Genomic DNA, 18,790 nt, shown 5'->3' on the forward strand with positions numbered 1-18,790 from the left:
TTTTATAAATATTGACATATTATTGAAAAAAATATGATACTTGGTTTTTAAAGTTTGATGTTGGATTACACAAAAGTGGAATATTAAAGCGAAAATTGTTTTAACGACAATCGCGATTGAGCTTCGGGCATGCGCACACACCATAGCAACAGTTTCCGTGTTTACTGTCATGGCGTAAAATAATGAAAAATTCATGACGGTAATGAAAACGTCGTTATAATTGGAATCTTACACGAAAGGGTAACAAGGTTAGCTTTTAAAAAAGCTAGTAGCGACTCGCTTCGTAATTTTATTCCAGGGGTGTGTTAAAATGTAAAAATGACAGTTCTGTACCTGAAGAGACTTCAGCGAACATCAAAATAAAAGTGACATATAAAGTTACGGAAGCCAGTTCTCTCAGTTTAACAAAGGGGAATATGAGTATATATGAAGATGCATGTAAACAGATAGAATGAAGTCCCTATGTCTATGCACATTTACTATATGGCCTGTTGACCTTGACCAAAAATGTTAGATAGGTAGAATTCATAAAGATGTCTCTTTATACAAAGTTAAGTTGTAATATGTTATTTAGTATTGGAATGAGTGACAGACACAAGTCCTATACAGGAATATATTACTGAAGAACTCTCTTGGGTGTGGGCGAATTTAGATTCATGTGGCATGATTATTTGATTTGTACAAGTTCTCAAGTCTCGTAAATCCCGGTCAAAATAGACCGGGAGAGACCGGAAGCGACCGGACCGGAGAATAGTATATCCCAGTAAATACATACACAAAATACCGGACAGGATAAAATTACCGGAAAAAAAGAAAAAGAAAATATGCACAGAACCAGATGTACACTTATGTTAATTAACCAATTAATTGTTAATTATTTAACTTACTACAGAGAAAACAGGTGAAATCGCTAAATCAAAAGTCAGTGTAAATATGATTTATTGAAAAGAATTCATGAAAACAAATATATTATCATCTTTGCGCTCAAAGCAATACTTGTTCCTTTTTAAAAATGGCGTGAAAATTGAAGGTTTTTTGACGCTATGTAAGATCAAATTTGATTGGCTTAATTATTTTGGATTCCAGCCCAGACAGATAAATTTTGTAGAAAGCTGGAAGCCAAGCTTAGATTAAATGTTTGGATGGATTCGGAGTTTTAGGTTGTTTCTAAGTAAAATCCTAACGTAATACCGGCTCGCCGTGGCGAGCCGGCATAAAAGACGTTTAATCCTTTAGCACCTTTAATCATAATAGTATCTGGAAACTGTCTTTATTCATCTTGCGTTCATAATGATGATATAGCCTTGTTTATTTTAATTTTTTAAATGTTTTTAAAATTAAATCAAAATTGAACTCTTTAATGATTCATGCCATGTGGTGAAAATCCTTGCAGATGTAAAGTTTAGTCAATAAATGACCGGTATTTCTTTAGTAAATTGTGTTGGACAATATTTTATGTTATGATTTATCTGTGGATAATACATGTTGATGTGTGTAAAGTCAACTGCTAACTCGACTTTAACATCAGATTTAGGCACACATATGTACATTTTTAAAAAAAAATGTTTACATGATTGCTAAAAAAGCATAACTGTTACATTTAATCTGCGGAACTTCTGCCAGCATTACTTGTTATAACCTGTATAAGTTGCAAATAAAAATGTATGATTATCCATTATAAGGTGGCCAGGATTTGTTACCCTAAGCATTTTTACAGTAATAGTTTGATATTTTTTCTTATAATCTATGTTGAAGAAATTTGGCAAATACACTAAATTATCTTTGATGTTTTAAATATCCAATTGTTTTCTTTCTTAACGAACATCTGACAAGATTTTGTGATATAAACAGAAATGGTGTTGCTTGAATTTAGGGCAATAGATGATACCACCAAATCTATTTTTTTTAAATATTATGTCCCAAACAATTGTTGCATTGTGGTTGCAAGCCTTGTATCTGTTCATGATGTGAGTTTGTAATTTTCATTAGCCATTTAGATTGTCGTTTATATAGAAAAGCAAATTGATAACAATTGGAACACCTTATCAGAAGATTGTTTGACAGAGTTCAAAAGTTGCGATTGAATCAACGATTGCCTACACTGACCAACATTTTTGATTGTTACATGTATTTATTATGATATTCAGAAAAGTAAATCTTGTCATTTTCGTTTGTAAATTCTTGAAAGTGACATTATGTCCATCTGATAGTATTTAATAAGTGACTGGTGAAAGACAAAAATATTTACATTTTGAAATAATTCCTTTAAATTTTGTAATTTACTTTGCATGACTGATGTATAATTAATGTTGGCCATTGAAATTTCTGTAAAAAAACCCATCAGAATTCACCTGTGTAGCATTCAATTTTTTTTTTCAAAAAGTGAGGAAGTCTTTTTACAATGTATATTCAAGACAGTTTTATATTTTTTCCTTAACATTTTCCAAGATCAACTATTGGTCAATCACCATTATAAAATTATTTTTTTTAAAAAGTCTTTTGAAATATATAGTCAATTCAGCTCTGTTTTGACATGAAAAGTAAGTATAATGTCACTTTAAATGAAGGTTCTTTTATTTCTATTTTTTTCTACATAATTTTTCATAAAACATACTGCACAGAACCTGTTATCTTATCAATATTTAACCATGGGGCCATATCTTTTTCACTGGGTGCTAAATTGCACTAAAAAGCCAACTTTAACTTGAAATTTCACTTATCTTTTTAAGAAAGATAAAATCCTATTTAATTAAAGGAGCTCCACTGAGGTCAAACTTTAAAGCCTCAAAACATAAAATCTTTTACATAGTGAAACACTTAAGGTGACAACGGAGTCAATTATCACTGAAAATACCTAAAATGAGATTTTTTGCTAAGTAGATTTATCAACCTTTTCTGAACACATTCGTGATTTAATTTTGGAAGCAGTTAGTCCGAAAAATGTGTTTTTAAACGTTTTAAAACGGTACCTATACTATTTGTATCTGCTATTCGCGTAACCTGTCGATTATCGATAACGCTCCGCCCCCTGTTGAGGCATCAATGAGGGAAATCGGTAGTTCCATATATCCGTGAATTACAGGTCCATACTGGTCCATACTTCTCGTAATACATGTATCGTACATTTACCGTACATCTTTTATGAATATCTCAACAATTAGCCTTTTTTATAAATTAAGAAATTGTCGGCCAATGTACGTAACATAATGTATGAAACATAAATAATTAAGCATAGCGGCAAATCGCACGACCACGGGGTTGATTAAAAATGTAGTTGCTAAAATATCCATAATGTGTGAAAATAATTTGTCTGTCCCGTTAATCTGATAGATATTACATTGAGTTGATAGATTTTTGTACGGATTCAAGGGCTTACTTTACATTCAACCTCGTTTTCTAACAATGTCAAGTAAAACAACAACAAAAACAGACAACATTTTGTATGTGAACGCCTATATGACTTGTGGTAAAGTGTCCCTGACAAATTTCTAAACCATTTTAGATTGTCTATGGATGATTACTTCTCTATGAATAAAAAAAAGATACTAAAATATATTCTCAGTGAAAATAAATTGTTCGCCAGTAAATCGGACACAGTACTTATAAATCTGGGACAAAATATGAAATTTATTGGCTATCCCGGTAGAAACTGGATCTCTATGCCGTGCATAGATGATATTCATGATAATAGAAGTCAAGAAGGCCAGATCATAATGATCGATTAATACCCTTTATTTCTATTAAAATATGTGAAGCATTATCAGTTTGGTGGAAAAAATATATAATATCCCGTTCTTATTTGTACATCTACCATGGACTTTAAAAGACTGTCAGAAGCTCAGTTTTTTGTTATTTTATTTTATATTTTAACGGAATTTCATACACGAATACACAGGCAGAGTGACACTGGTATAATACAATAATAATGCTGATGATGACAATAATAAACTTCAAAAAGGAAACAATTGAATACCCTGCGTTCCATTTCCCCCCACTGAGTGCCTCAAATTTTTGCCGATAGTCACTAGACATGTGCGACAGATACCAGACGGACAGTAAATCACGTTAAGAATTGAAGAAATTTCGGCTATAAACTGATATTAATCAGCAGCTTTTTAATTGGTCGGATGTCACTGGGTCATAAAATGTTGTTAGAGTATGTTACCGCAACTTGTGACCCTCTCTGGTGCGATATTTGTGTATTATGCAATTATTTAGCGTGAAACGTAGGGGTCTGAGAGAGAACAGCCGATTTATGACACTTCGTTTGATGCGGGTCGGACTAACTTTGAATCGGCATAACTTTTTTAATAATCAAGCAATTAACATGAGGTTTAAAGCATATGAAAGGAAATTCATTTACGGAGGGAACCGTATCAGGGATTTTTGTTTGCTCAATCAGCGACTTAATTATCTTTAATTACGTAATATGTATGGTGAAAAAAGTCGCATAAAATGTTTGACGTTACGTAATATTTTTTTGAGAAAAGATAGAAAAAAATTGAGACACGGTTCCCCAGATAATATAAGTATGGTTATTTTCCAAAAGTTTGATGACAAAAAAATAAAAAATGACTTTGATATGACGATTTAAAATTTTAGGATTTTTATTCAAAATCAATCATTTACAAAGGCATTTTTTTCAAATATGTTACTTTTTATGATGATCAACGACATTTAATGCACAAAGATTAAATAAATAACAATTATTACTAAAATAACTTGGTTTAAATGACATTTATGTGAGTACCACGGAAAGTGTCTGTTTGTCACCTTAAAATGATATCAAAATCTTTCAAGGATAATATAGAAATACATACTTATAGTATATCAATAGTGCAATTCTTAGCCCATTTCATTTGTGGCTGATTTTGCACAATATAAATGATTATTGTGGAAAAACAGGGTGAGAGATTGGTCTGAAAATTTGCACACAAGCTTTTAGCACTGTTTAATGGAGTCTTTTTCATAGTCATTCGCAATACTTGAAATTACAAGGTGGCTCAAATTTTTGTACTTTTGAAGTACAAAGCTACCTGTACCTTTGTGTAGTATATTGAGATTCAAGATTAGGAGAAATGCTGCATGTTTTAATTTATTACTGGATATTATTTGGTCTCATACAAAGATTTAAAACTAATCACGCATGATGTACATGTACATCCATATGCATAAAAAATCTGTCTGATTTACCTTTTATTTTTCATTTTACAATTTCTTTTTTGCATTATCATCGCTCTATTCAAACATTTCAAGACAGTATGAGAACTTAACAAGAACCTGTAAATTGGATGTATATTTGTACTTATTGATTGCATTACAAAAACTTTGGTCCGATTTGTAGTTTTATTTTGTTTTCCATGAACTTCCTTACGCAAGAGTGGAAATGAGAGAAAAAACAAAGACGCATTTAATTACATTTGAATATTTAATTAAGCTGCATGACCTAATCAATTTTAATTGAAAGTAGTTATGTAAGAAGTCCTATTTTACTATTAGACAAGATCCGCAGTAAACAGATTTACCTACCAACATGTGGATGGGAATTTTGTTTTAAAGCAGATTAAAGAAATCTGATTCTTTTAAATTTGAAAAAAAGAACATCAAAAAAAAACCAAACAAACAAAAAACAGTTCACAGTTTATAATTATCAGCATTATGGATAATAAACAAAAGCCCAAAAGGAAAATGAAACTTGCTTTTCTTCAAGAAAATATGGAAATAATGTCAGAATTTGATCAGAAAATACTAGATTTTATGTTCCGAAGTCAGAAAAATGATATAACTCCTGAGATTAAAAGATGGTTTAATCAACTGTAAGTTATGCTTATACTGTGTCATGTATCTGTGTGAGTCTAATTTACATGTTTTGGTAACTCTTTAAGTCTTCATCTGGCTAAATATGTGTACAAAAGATGTCTGTTATTTTTTTATAAAAAAAATGACTAAATTTCATCTGATGGATTACTGCATGCTATATTATTTACTGAAATGTTTTATTTATTTGAATTTTGCATTTTGATAAAGTTAATAAATGCTCTCAAAATATACTATTACTCTCTGTTCTTAACTTCATATCTTTTACACCATTCAGAGTTGTCCGATAAAATCATATTTTTTATCACTTGCAGGTCCAAAATGAGTGATAGTGGGGCTGATGGAGCAGACATGCGGGAAGCGGAGGAAGACAGCTCCCCTGACAACATGGAGTATGCTGCGCCCATTTCAGCATTGCCCCCAAAAGTCATACACCAAGAAGAGAGTCAGGTAGAAGTGTCAGCAAGTCCAGCGTTCCAGTGCTTGGATGAGGTAATAAATACTGCTTTGCTTATAAATAATCTATACTAGATGCATGCACTTGTCTAAGATATAAGAAAATTGATGTTAACAAGACAGTATACATATGTAACAAAGAACATTATCTTCAAGCTCTTTACAAACATAAAGGGTAAACTAAGTTTGAAAATCAACATTGGCAAAAAAAGAACAATTTATAATGAAGAAAAGTCAGATGCGTTTGTAAATTTTAGTCTTGAGAGAAAATATACAAAGTTGTGTTTGTTAAAAAACTTTAAGGAAAGATTGGATTTTGCTTTTATTAAGATGTATTCTGTATATGACCTTAATCATGTTTGACTGTAATGGTAATGTTCTTTCAATAATAATTCTGTATGACTTGTTTATTAATTGAAATGTTGAAGTGGCGAACTTGAAACAAACTTGTGTGAATATAAATGTGTTCACTCGGCACTATTAATGAAAATTGATAATTAGCTCGGGATAATACTATTTTTTAAATGGCCAGATTGGTTCAAAATGATTATTACATTAGAAAGGACACGTAACTTACCATGTATCAAGTGAGTTGTTTTTGGAAAAGAATGTTTATAACATACAAACAATGTACTTGAATATTTTCAGTTATTTCATGAAGGAAAGCTAACTGGTACCAAAGTTGCCCATTTGAAAGCAAAGTACACAGAGTTACATGAAATACTTAAAAAGTAAGTAACTGACTAAATTAATTTGTCAAGTCATGAATTAAACACTGGTACACTTTTACTGTTTCTGAACTTGCTTTTTAGCAGATAATCTACAATGTACAAATTGTAAAGTAGTTTTTCCATAAACAAACAGCTGTTTATATGTAACATGTTTTATTTTAACCATCTTTACAGAAAAATTGCATTAAATGTTTTGTTACCTTAATTTGAAAAAATGTTTACCCAGACCCCAGAGATTGACTATAAGATATGAAAATTATCATCTGTTAAACCCATTTCAAAATTACATTTTTAAATTTCTTCTTTATATAAACAAAGAAATGAATTAAATTCTAGCAATCTTGATATTGAATTTATCTTTCAACTGAATGTGGTACGATTTTCAAAGAATTATTGTTTAATGTATAATACTGATTTCGATGCGTTATTTTTTCAGTACCAGGGAGAGTGAGACTCGTTTGCTGTCTCAGGCAAAAGAATGCTCTGCTGAACTTGATCGTCAACGTTTAGAGTTAGAGAAAGCAGACAATTTTCCCGATGGTTCAAACACAGAGGTTTCAAAGATGAGGCAGCAACTGTTAAAGTATAACAATGACTTGAAACAAGCGCAAGAAAGGCAGTACCAGCTAGAATATCAAATAGAAATGTAAGCTTGTTTTCTTTCTTTCTTAAAAAATAATTACATTTTATGTACTGAGTAAAATTCAGTTTATACTTTTTTGGAGCTTTAATTGACTCTCTGTTATCAACCATTGGTTATCTTTTATTTGTTATCATCCATTTCTTATTTTCTTTGTGTTATTATCTGTTTGTTAACATTTATTTGTTACCATCCATTTCTGATTTTTCTCTCACAATCACATGTATTTGTAATTCTTCATTGTTGTCTTGTCCTTTTGATTTGTTTTAAAAATATTATAATTTTGATATATTATAGCTCTACAGAGGAGAAGAAATTGATGGACAGAGAGTACTCTAGAATGCCAAAAGCTGGGGTAAGACATTTAATCATTGGCTCAAAGTAAATTTGCATTTGATATGTGACAAAATATAGTAATCAGATTTGACAACACATCTGTATGCTTTTCAGGAATTCTGTCTGTGCAAATGTGTCTTTAAGTAAAATTATTTGATAATGTATTGTGAAATAAAAATATTTATTTTTAGCTTGATTATTGACTTAACTTGAGTGATTGTGCTCACCGAGGTGTCAGCATCAATGTCAGGATGGCCGACACATTTTGGTTAAGTTTTTACGTGGGAGTTGCTATCTTGAAAACTATTGCATTGTTTTTGTTTTTGTTGTAAGGTTTCGTCAAAATAATTATATACCATTAAATAGTAAGGCTCCCACGTTTACAATTTTTTGTAAACGTTTACACGATTGGTAAGAACCGAAACGATACTGTGGTACTTCTATGTTCTATACTTCATCATGTATTTGAGTCGCCAGATGATGACTTACTTTCTATTTTTAACACATGTACAAAACAAACAAATAAATAATGTTCAAGGGTCATCACGATTATGTCAGCACACATTTTCTGCATTGAATCCCCATTTCTCTCTTTTGAAAGATAAAGAAAAATCAAATTTACAAAACATGTATTATGTCACGAGCGATTATTGCAAAGCAATGCTGTGTGGAAGGTTGTAAACACCCATTTTCTGTTTTTTACTTTGGAATAAACCAATTAGAATTGATAAAATCCATGATGACAGGCAATTATGATCAAGATATTTGTAAGATAATATGGTCATTTCGATTAAACGGTAAGCAATGTCGTAAACGTTTACGAATGAAAATCGTAACGAATCCTTTTAAACGTGGGGGCCTTATTAAATAGTATTCCTCATTGTAATTCAAAGAAGACAGATGTATTGTATAAATTCAGCAACAATTTGAGTGAGATACTGTTTGGTTTTTCAGGAAATTGAGAAGAAAATCAAAGAGTTACAACAAGCGTGTGATGATATGAAGAAAGAAATTGTTCAGAGACAGCTAGAGGTTAAAACATTGAAAGAAGATTTAGATACATCTAATAGGCAAGTCAGCATGGATAGTAAAGAATATGAAAAACTCACTGAAAAAATGGAAAATCTTAAGGTAAGCATTTACCATTCTTGTATAATACAGTTACAGTGTAAATTGGAGATCTATATCTTTTGATCTGTAACAGCAGTATTGGATTTTCTTAAGAAGTAAGGAGGCTTTTATTTTTATACATACATTTCAAAGAGGAAATGATAAAGATTAGGCCAAAAGTTGGTTTTAAGCTTCTATGAAATTTTGTTGATATGTTAAAACATTTTGAAAATATTAACAAGTTAAAGTTGGTATTTTCAAATTTTTATTATAAGTATTACTTTTTTGTTTAAGAAAATAAAAGTTTTTTTTAAATTAGTTATTTTGATACTTAGTGAGTGAGTGCATTCTGTAAAAAAAATCTAGATTGTCATACTATTAAAGCATTTACTAATATTCAGTATTTTGTCAAAATTTATTTAATTCTTCAGAAAAAATCCCCTGGCGATTCCTGAACAGACATTTAATTTTATCTATTATTCTTTGATCAACAGACTATATAATCTTATAATTCTTATACAAAAACAACAACAAAAAAACAAACAAATGGCTGTAAAATGTAATTTTTAAAATCAGATATATATATTGACAGGGTGATTTGGTGCAAGTTAACACTGTTCCAAACCAGATTGCAAAAGAAGCTGATAAACTGGGAAGAAAAAAGAAGTAAGAAAATCTTAAAATCTTTACACTCCTGAAAAAAATTATGTGTACACATTCTTCTTTCATTACACAATAAAGTAATTATTTAAGTAAGGTGAGACTTGACTAAGGAATTTTTTGCTTAAAGAACATTGTAACTTAATTCATAAGGCAAAGTTTTCCCAACTGTTTCAATTATCATAGGTATATTGCCTAAATGTAAGTATAAATGTTGTAACTTGCTGATCATTTGTAAATGTTACATTTCATTAGTCAAGGGACATAATTAGCCAATTTTAACTTAAGGTGAATAAACTAAAATCCTTTCACTAACTTTTAAAGTTTTAGCTGACATAATAATGTATGAAACATTTTTTTTTAAATTTCATTTACTTGATGTGAATTTTTTTGATAAAACATTTGTTGAAATTTTTAGATCAATATAAAATATAACTTGACTTTTTTTTAACAAATTAAAAAAAAAAGGATTATTGTTCAGTTACTCTCTGTTTTTTTCAGTGAGCTTCAGAATCAGTTAGTAGCTTTAGATAAAGAATTCCAAGATATTATAGCTCAGAAAAAAAACATAGAAAATAAAATGCATGACCTGGAGGAAGAGAAATTTGACATGGACAATGATGTTGAGAAACAAAAATCACATTTGAACGAGAAGGATCGAGAAATGGAAGTGCTACAAAAAGATTTTGAATATGCAAAAGATCGAGAAGCTGTGTTAATGGGGGATAGGTATGTTAGTTTGAACAGTATTTAGGAGAAATGTTTCTTGTACAAGTAGATTACAAGTAATAAGTTCAAACAGGATTTGATTAGAATGCTTTAGAAGTTATTTTTTAAAGCAGGCTTTGTAAGGTATGTGTGTTCTAGACTTAGCACGAACATGTTTTTGTCAGATTTGAATAATTTTGATTTATGGATATAATCAAAGGTTTTATGCAACATTAACATGTAATGACTTTGTGGAATGGAAGAAATGATATGATTTTATATACAAGTTATAACAATGCTTTCTAAATTCCAAGTAAAAGTTCAAATTGCAAAATTAGCAAAATTTTGAAAAGTAAACGTTTGATAAATTTAATAGTTGCTGATAAAGATAAAATAATTGTTACTTTCACAAAATGTTTTGAAAAAGTTAAATAAAGTCAATGAAGAAAAAAATGATAATGAAAGCTTACGCTGAAAGATTTTGATTGAAAATGGTTTATTCTAAATGACTTTAGCTGTTAAAAAATTTTACCTTTTGATTTATGGTTAAAATGTTTGCAGGGCAACACTTGACTTGAACTTACGCCATATTCATCTGGAAAAGAAAAATGCTCATGACGTTCATTCAAGAAAAATGAGAGAAAAAGACCGTGATATTAGAAACTTGAAAAAAGCTGATCTTCAAATGAAGGTTGCTGAAGAGACATTAAATCATACAAAATTAATTCATGAGAAAATAAAAGGTCAGGTGGATTCATTACCCAAAGATGATGGCACACTTCATAAGAAAAGAGAAGAACTACAGAAAGAAGTGGAACAAACCAAACGGGCTTTGGCTACTCAGGTATGACATTTTTTTTTTAGAGCTTATGTGAGATATATGTTAGATATATCTAAACTGTTTTTGAAAAGATTTCCATTTAGACAAAAAAGGAGAAAGATGTTTGTAAGAATTACTTTTGTGAAAATGATAATTGTTCTTAACACTGATTGATATACATGTATAGATATATGTTAGATATATCTAAACTGTTTTTGAAAAGATTTCCATTTAGACAAAAAAGGAGAAAGATGTTTGTAAGAATTACTTTTGTGAAAATGATAATTGTTCTTAACACTGATTGATATACATGTATAGAAAAACAAAACAAAAACAAAAAATGAAATCAAGTTAGAGCTTATTTTGTTTGTTTTTTCTACCTTTTTAGCAATAAAATATTATCAAAATATTTCTTTAACTCACTTTACTTTAGCCTTACTTCAGTAAATTTGTTGTCTAAAATTTGGTACTACTATCCATCAGTTTTAGGTATTTTATTATCAGATGAAATAAAGATAAAATTATGTAGCTGACTGCTGAAAATCTGTCAAGACTCCATAATGCTATATAGGTAAGACTGAGTTAATGGATTTAAAAAACAACATTAACCAGCTTTCATCAGTTTAGAATGATTTAAACATTCTATGTATTATATATATATATTTCAGAATTCTCTAACAGCTGTTGAGCATGTTAAACTAGAGGCTAGTGCTGCAGAGGAGCAGAATCTATTGTATGAACAAAGTGATCTTAGAATTGAAGTGGTTGAACTCACTAGACTGGCTGCTATTAAGGTATAACATTGTATCCTGTTTTCTAAACTAATTACATGTATAGGAAATTTCTTTTAATAAAAAAATTTGTTAATGATGTTAGTTTAATTCTTTATTTTTGTTTTGCTGTTGCTATACACATGTACTTTTCAAAAAGCAATATTAATGACATTACTGTATAAGTTGTTAATTTAGGGACACAGAAATATTGGTGAATTGGGCAAATTGACAAAAATCGCTAAAATTTCCTCTAGCGCAAATATCACTCAACCTGTCATTGAACTCTACCCTTGCAGATTTGCTAATATTTCCTCATGCAAAATTTCTGGAATCTGGAAGATTTGCTAACTTTTCAAGACACAGATATATCCACTTATACAGTATTAGATTCATGCATTATTATAATCCTTGATCATTTTTGTTTTCAATACTCTGTTTCATTCTTTCACATTCTTCGTCACCTTAGTGCAATAACTGGTTAACTCCTATTTAATTTAGGCAGACTTAACTCGTTACTACACTAAAGTGACAACTTGTTTATATAAACATGTCAAGTGCATGCATTTGAATAAAGTGTAAGATATTTAAAAATGCTTACAAATTGATTTAAAAGGCTGATGAAAGGGAACAGAAAGCTCGAGATTTCATGCGTGCTGAGATGAGATATCACAAAGCTGTTGAGGATCTAAAAACTAAACAATTACAAATACAAGATCATGAGAAAAAACATAAGGAGATGCATGTCAAGTAAGTTACTTCAAAATGTGGATATTATTATTATAGATTAATATGTTAGACAATACTGTACATACTTATAATCTACTTTACTTTTTAGTCCCCTACCAGTTTAACCGGAGGGGACTTTAGGTTTACCCTCCGTCCGTCTGTCCGTCTGTCTGTCTGTCTGTCTGTCCGTCAGTCTGTCAGTCCGTCAGTCCGTCCGTCCACAAAACTGGATCCCGCGATAACGCAAAAAGTACTGAAAATATTTTTATGAAACTTGATATATGGATAGATGGCAGTATGGAGATTATGCACGTCTTTTTCTTTTCTTCCTATGTTGAAAATTCTGGTTGCTATGGCAACAAATAGTCTGAAAATATGGCAAATTTAACACATAAACTGGATCCAGTGATAACTCAAAAAGTACTGAAAATATTTTTATGAAACATAAAATATGGGTAGATGGCAGTCTGCAGATTATGCACATCTTTTTCTTTTCTTCCTATGTTGAAAATTCTGGTTGCTATGGCAACAAATAGCCTGGATTTCAAGATTTCTGATTTAATTTTTTCAGCTTTTTCACTATAAGTTCTTTATTTCTTAAGGTGTTTACTTCAAACTTTAAATATAAGTTTCTGGTCATCAACCACATCATATGTGACAAGGTTTACAACTCTAGCACAAAAATTATCAGTATTACCTCCCTTGAACTTAGAATTTTTATGAAAAAAAATGTTTTTTTTTTTAAATAACTTCTTTATTTCCTAATGTATCTACTTCAAACTTCATATATATGTTTCTTATTATCACTCAACATTTTTGAGAAAGTTAAATACTCTAGCAAGACTATTTCCAGAATTATGTCCCCCTTGAATTTAGATTTTTTTTGAGAAATTGGTATATTTTACTCCAACTTCTTCATTCCTTATAGGATTTACTTTAAAATTCCACATCGTAATAATATGACAAGGTTGTATAAACATAATTGCCTTACTAGGCAGGGAAACTTAACACATTACTGTGAAATAGACAAACTTAGAACTCAAAAGATTTAAGTTCATTCATGTCATTCATTTACTGGTAAAATTGAAATCAGAATGTTGCGGGGGTTCTAACCGGTAGGGGACTTATGGATTGCTTGCAATACTATGATAATTGCTTGTTAAACAAAGGGTCTATTTAGGAAATAGATATCAATTTTGAGTGTATTGTTGTAGAATAATGCACAGTTCAAGTTCAAATGCGCAGAAATATAAAACCATTCTAACATGATAATAAAAAAGAAAATTGTAGAATTAATTTTCCTGACATCATTTGGTTTATTAACCTCATATCTGACGTCATATGATGTGTAAGCATTCGTTTTAATGCTTGTGTAATAATGCACTTGATTGTCTTATCTGTTTGTTAGGGGAACTGTGTGAAGCATGTTAGAATTTTATTACGAGTTTTCTTAAGTAAGTCGTTTCCAATTCATAAATAAACTTAAATCTTTAGCAATAAGTGTGCCATAAAAATTCTTTATAAAAGTAAAATAAGTGATCTGTACAAGTTACAGAAAAGGTGTTTTAATGACTGACTTGAATTTTCAGGTTAAAAGATTTTGCCAAGTTGTATGATGTTATAAAGAATGAACGTAACAAGTGTGTGAACTTGATTCAGACGAGTACTCAGAAAGCGGCAGAAATGAGAGAGAAGATCAAGATCTTGCAGAATGAGATCGAGATCCTACGCACAGCAGTCACTCAAAAAGACAGGTATGTATGATGCAAGAATGAACAATAATTATGTTACACCACTTACTTTGCTGTCATTCAAAGATACAGGGATGTTGATGCATTTTTGCTATATCATTGTGCATATTCTAGAGTTGTTACAGCGATTGTGATGTCATAGTATTTGAATTATAATGCTGCTATCTATTGTGAACATTTTAATAATGGTATCATTACATCTTTTGTGAAGTCAAATCATTGTTATGATAGCATTTAAATTTTAATGTCATGTCACTTATTATGATGTCAAAGCCTATGGATTATTATGTCATACTGTACGAATTCAATTGTGGTGTCATATCATCTGTTATGATGTCATAGTGGATGTATTATGATGTCATAGTGGATGTATTATGATGTCATGGCATAAGAATTATGACATCATATCATCTATTATAATGTCATGGAATATGAATTATGATGTCATAATTATAGTATATAAATTATGATGTCATATCATCTATAATGATATCATGGTGTATAAATTATGATGTCATATCATTAATTATTATGTCATGGTGTACAAATTATGATGTCATATCATCTATTATGATGCCATAGTGTATGAAGTATGATGTCATATCATCTATTATTATGTCATTACACATCTTGTGATGTCATAACATGATCATTATGATACTATACCTATTGTGATGTCATAGCACATTGATTTTGTTGTCATATTATCTATTTTGATATCACTGGATTTGAATGAAGATGTTATTAGTTATAATGATATCACTACATTTATTTTGAACATGAAGCATTCACTTTCTTATGTCATATTTTCTTTTATGATGTTAGTATATCTATTTTAGTATTTACATTTTAATGTTATTACAAATTTCATCTCCTATGATCGCATTAGTATTTTGTCATTTTAATGTATGTCTTTTTTATAACATAAACTGCTCATTTCATTTTGTTCTGATGATAATTCTTTATTTCAGACATCTACAAAAACAGAGATTAAAACATATGAACAGTATAGTAATGAGAGATGGTTTGAGGAATGAGGTTGCCAAGCAACAAAGAATTGAGGAAGAAATGCATGAAAAACGTGAACAACAGAAAATGGACATTTCAAAATTAAACACTATGATTAATCAGGCAGAGGAACAGATGACAAAATTAAGAAATAGATATGAAAAAGCCATAACACATAGGAATGAGAGGTTTGTATGACTGTTTCTTGATTGAATTGAAAACACATGTAGCATATCTCAATGGAGAGAGCAACTTTTTGTTTTAGAAAAAAAGCGTCTACAGATTCATATTCAGTTTGTTCATGTACAGTCAATTTTATTTGTAATTTATCGTGGACATGAACCTAAATAAACGTTTAAATAAATAAGAAGCACATAATTCTCTTCATTAAACTTTTTAAGGTAAAAAATGGCCACTGAAATTTAGTTTCTATAGGAACCAAAACAATGGTGATAAATGTAGCTAAATGCACAAATAACCCTTGATAAATGTGTTGCTCATGTTGCAATAGGTAAATTTATTATTGAACATTGTGATATAATCAAACACTGATTTAGATAATAGTGTATATTTCATAACTTTTTCATTTCTTTAACTTTTACTGTATTTATTTTTACACAGAGGTATCAAATTGATTGAAAGAAATGAGGAGGTGTGCATTTTCTATGAAAAAGTTAACATTCAAGGTAAAGCTTTTTGTATATTCATCTTAAAATACAAATGTACATACTTTGTTTTTTGTTTAATCATTAAATGAAGAGATGAATTTACATTTTGAGTTACATACTACTATTACAAAATGAAATCAGACAATTATGAATCTGAAATGTCTTTTTCTGCAATTAAACTTAAAAATCAAATTGTGTATTTTGAAGCAAATAATTAATGTAGAAAAATGTCAAAATGCAGCTATTAACATTTCCTTTTATTATCAAGTAATGGCACATATTTTTTTTCAGAATTGAAGCTCTTTCTCATAGATTTATCAGTTTATTATCATCTTTTGTAGATCAAATGATCCGGAATGGTAACGTAGAGTTGCAAGCTCGGGAAGAAGAGATCCGGTTTATTCAGATGCAGATGAACGAAGAGAAACGCTCTATTGGTGTTCTCCGTGCTCAAACACCTAACAGAGTTAATCTTGAAGGAGAACTAGTCACTTTACAAATACAGGTAACTTATTTATTACATTTACAATGTATCTATGTCTGTTTATGTTTCATGTGTTAATTTTGTACATGAAATGTAATGATAATCAGCAGTAACAAAGTGGATTTCACCAAACTTCAAATAAAATTATCGTTAGTTTAAAGTTTTACATGATCATTAATTGAATGCATTTAAGACTAGTTAGCAAGTTATACATGTATGAATATTGTTATCTATACAGCTTCAACAATGCCAGGATCGTATGCTGGAGTTGGAGAAAGATTTAGAGAATCCTTACGATGAGAAACGTGTTCGTTACCTTGAGGGTAAAGATCTTCCACCAGCAGAAATGCATGAGAAGATTGAAGATGTAAGACTTTGTACTTGTATTTACATGACATTTTAATGGATGGTTTATATATAGTTTTAAAATTACACAAATTGTGCCTTCAGAAATTATTTGATGGAATATAGAGTAGCTCGCTTGTCCGTCGTCTGTCACACCATTTCTTATAGCACTGATATCTGACATATTCTGTGTGCCTGAATGTTTTATGAAACGTCAACATTTGATATTGTTTTAGGTCAAGTGTCTCAAGGTCATTGAGGCTAAAAATAGATTTTTATACCTTTTGTCATTTTTAAGCCACAATTTTAGAATTATTAAAGAGACATTGGAGAATATGTAATGGTTTATGTATTACGATTATTCTTCTTTGAGTGTTGACAGGTTTAAATTTACCCTCGAGCTAGAAATTCCGGTCTGTACGGGTAGCCGATGTAAGATCCTTATAGTACATAAAGATTAAATTGAACTAAAGAAGGCCATATATGTTTTGCTGTTAAAACATACGAAAAAACTAAATGAGGTTTTTACCATTTTAGCTTGAAACTCGGCTAGCTGAGAAAGAGGAACAGCTTCTAGAGAAAGATTTGGTATTTGAACAAGTGACACGTCTGGCTGGTAGAGTGAGGAACAAAGCTGAAACAGGCAAGGATGATACACTAGATCTTGCCAAAAAGGTAATTACTAGCTTATTATAATAATTACTAGCTTATTATAATTGATATAATACAGTGCAAGTGTCATGACTTTTTGAACTTATTCAAAAACTTAGGCAGTATAGCAATGTAGCTTATGGCCTATCTTCAAATAATAAACAATATGCATTAAAGAATTAACTTCACCAGTCTTCCCAACTATTCTTTTTCATAATATTCTAATATATGTGGTGGTTCCAAGAATGGCTGTATTTTGGATATTCAGTGTACAAAAAAACTTCTAAATTTAAATTCTGTCTTTTTTTAATATATTACTTTAAAAGTTTATAAAGAATTTTTGTAACATTTAAAACATTTATAACAAAAGTTAAATGTTTTAATAGTTTTTTTAAAAACTTATTGTGTTTTTCTAGGTGAATGAATTACAATTCAAAAATAAAGGAAACACAACACGTAAGATGATGGCTTTATGGTGTCTGAGGTGTCCATGAACCAGGCCAATGCTCTGAGGTTACAGCAGTCATTTAAAGGGAGAAAGAAATCCGAAGCTAAGAACAGTTTTATATTAGAATGGAGAAGGGGCGAGCCACCCGAGCCGAGGTAAATGAAACGGGGATTGGTTGAAAATTCCAGCCGAGACGAGGATAGAAGAGCAAATATGAAGCATGAGGAAAAGAGATTGGTATGTTTGAATAACTTGTAACACATTTTGATTGGGTTCTATAAACACAATAGTCCCTACAAATTCTCTGAAAAATGCTTGCCACAATTTTTATGCAAAAAATGTTTCTACAGTTTTGTTAATCCAAATAAAAAAAGTACAGAAAAATGGATCTTGTAAAAGCCCAATTCCACTTTGAAAGAAATGATATGGAAAGTAAGTATTTTGGTAGTAATTTTTTTTAAAATTGCTTTATTCAATTTAATTTAAAGTAATTCGCTTTTCCAAATAAATGTAAAATAAATTAAATTATGGCTTTGTTTTCTTTCAGATTGAAGAAGAGGAGGAGCAATACCAGATTGCAGGAGGCGTGACTACAACTGCTGAGCCCCGCCCCAATGCTTACATTCCTGATGATGATAGTGAACTGCCCATTCCCCGC

General features: G+C 30.3%; 1 protein-coding gene across 1 annotated transcript; it reads left to right on the forward strand.

Annotated features, from left to right (window-relative positions):
* The first annotated feature begins 96 nt into the window (after positions 1 to 96).
* On the forward strand, positions 97 to 18,209 carry LOC132720235 (coiled-coil domain-containing protein 146-like). Its single transcript, XM_060704327.1, has 18 exons — positions 97 to 240; positions 6,132 to 6,309; positions 6,922 to 7,004; positions 7,441 to 7,650; positions 7,942 to 7,999; positions 8,935 to 9,111; positions 9,683 to 9,756; positions 10,252 to 10,479; positions 11,020 to 11,302; positions 11,947 to 12,072; positions 12,665 to 12,798; positions 14,367 to 14,531; positions 15,500 to 15,724; positions 16,158 to 16,222; positions 16,546 to 16,709; positions 16,927 to 17,055; positions 17,571 to 17,708; positions 18,101 to 18,209. The coding sequence occupies exons 2-18, from the start codon at positions 6,139 to 6,141 to the stop codon at positions 18,176 to 18,178; spliced, it is 2,508 nt and encodes an 835-aa protein (XP_060560310.1). The 5' UTR covers positions 97 to 240; positions 6,132 to 6,138; the 3' UTR covers positions 18,179 to 18,209.
* Positions 18,210 to 18,790: the final 581 nt, after the last annotated feature.

The sequence above is a fragment of the Ruditapes philippinarum genome, unplaced genomic scaffold (genome assembly GCF_026571515.1).
Source record: "Ruditapes philippinarum isolate M1 unplaced genomic scaffold, ASM2657151v2 ctg5168_1_1_1_1, whole genome shotgun sequence".
In the NCBI taxonomy this organism is placed as follows: domain Eukaryota; kingdom Metazoa; phylum Mollusca; class Bivalvia; order Venerida; family Veneridae; genus Ruditapes; species Ruditapes philippinarum.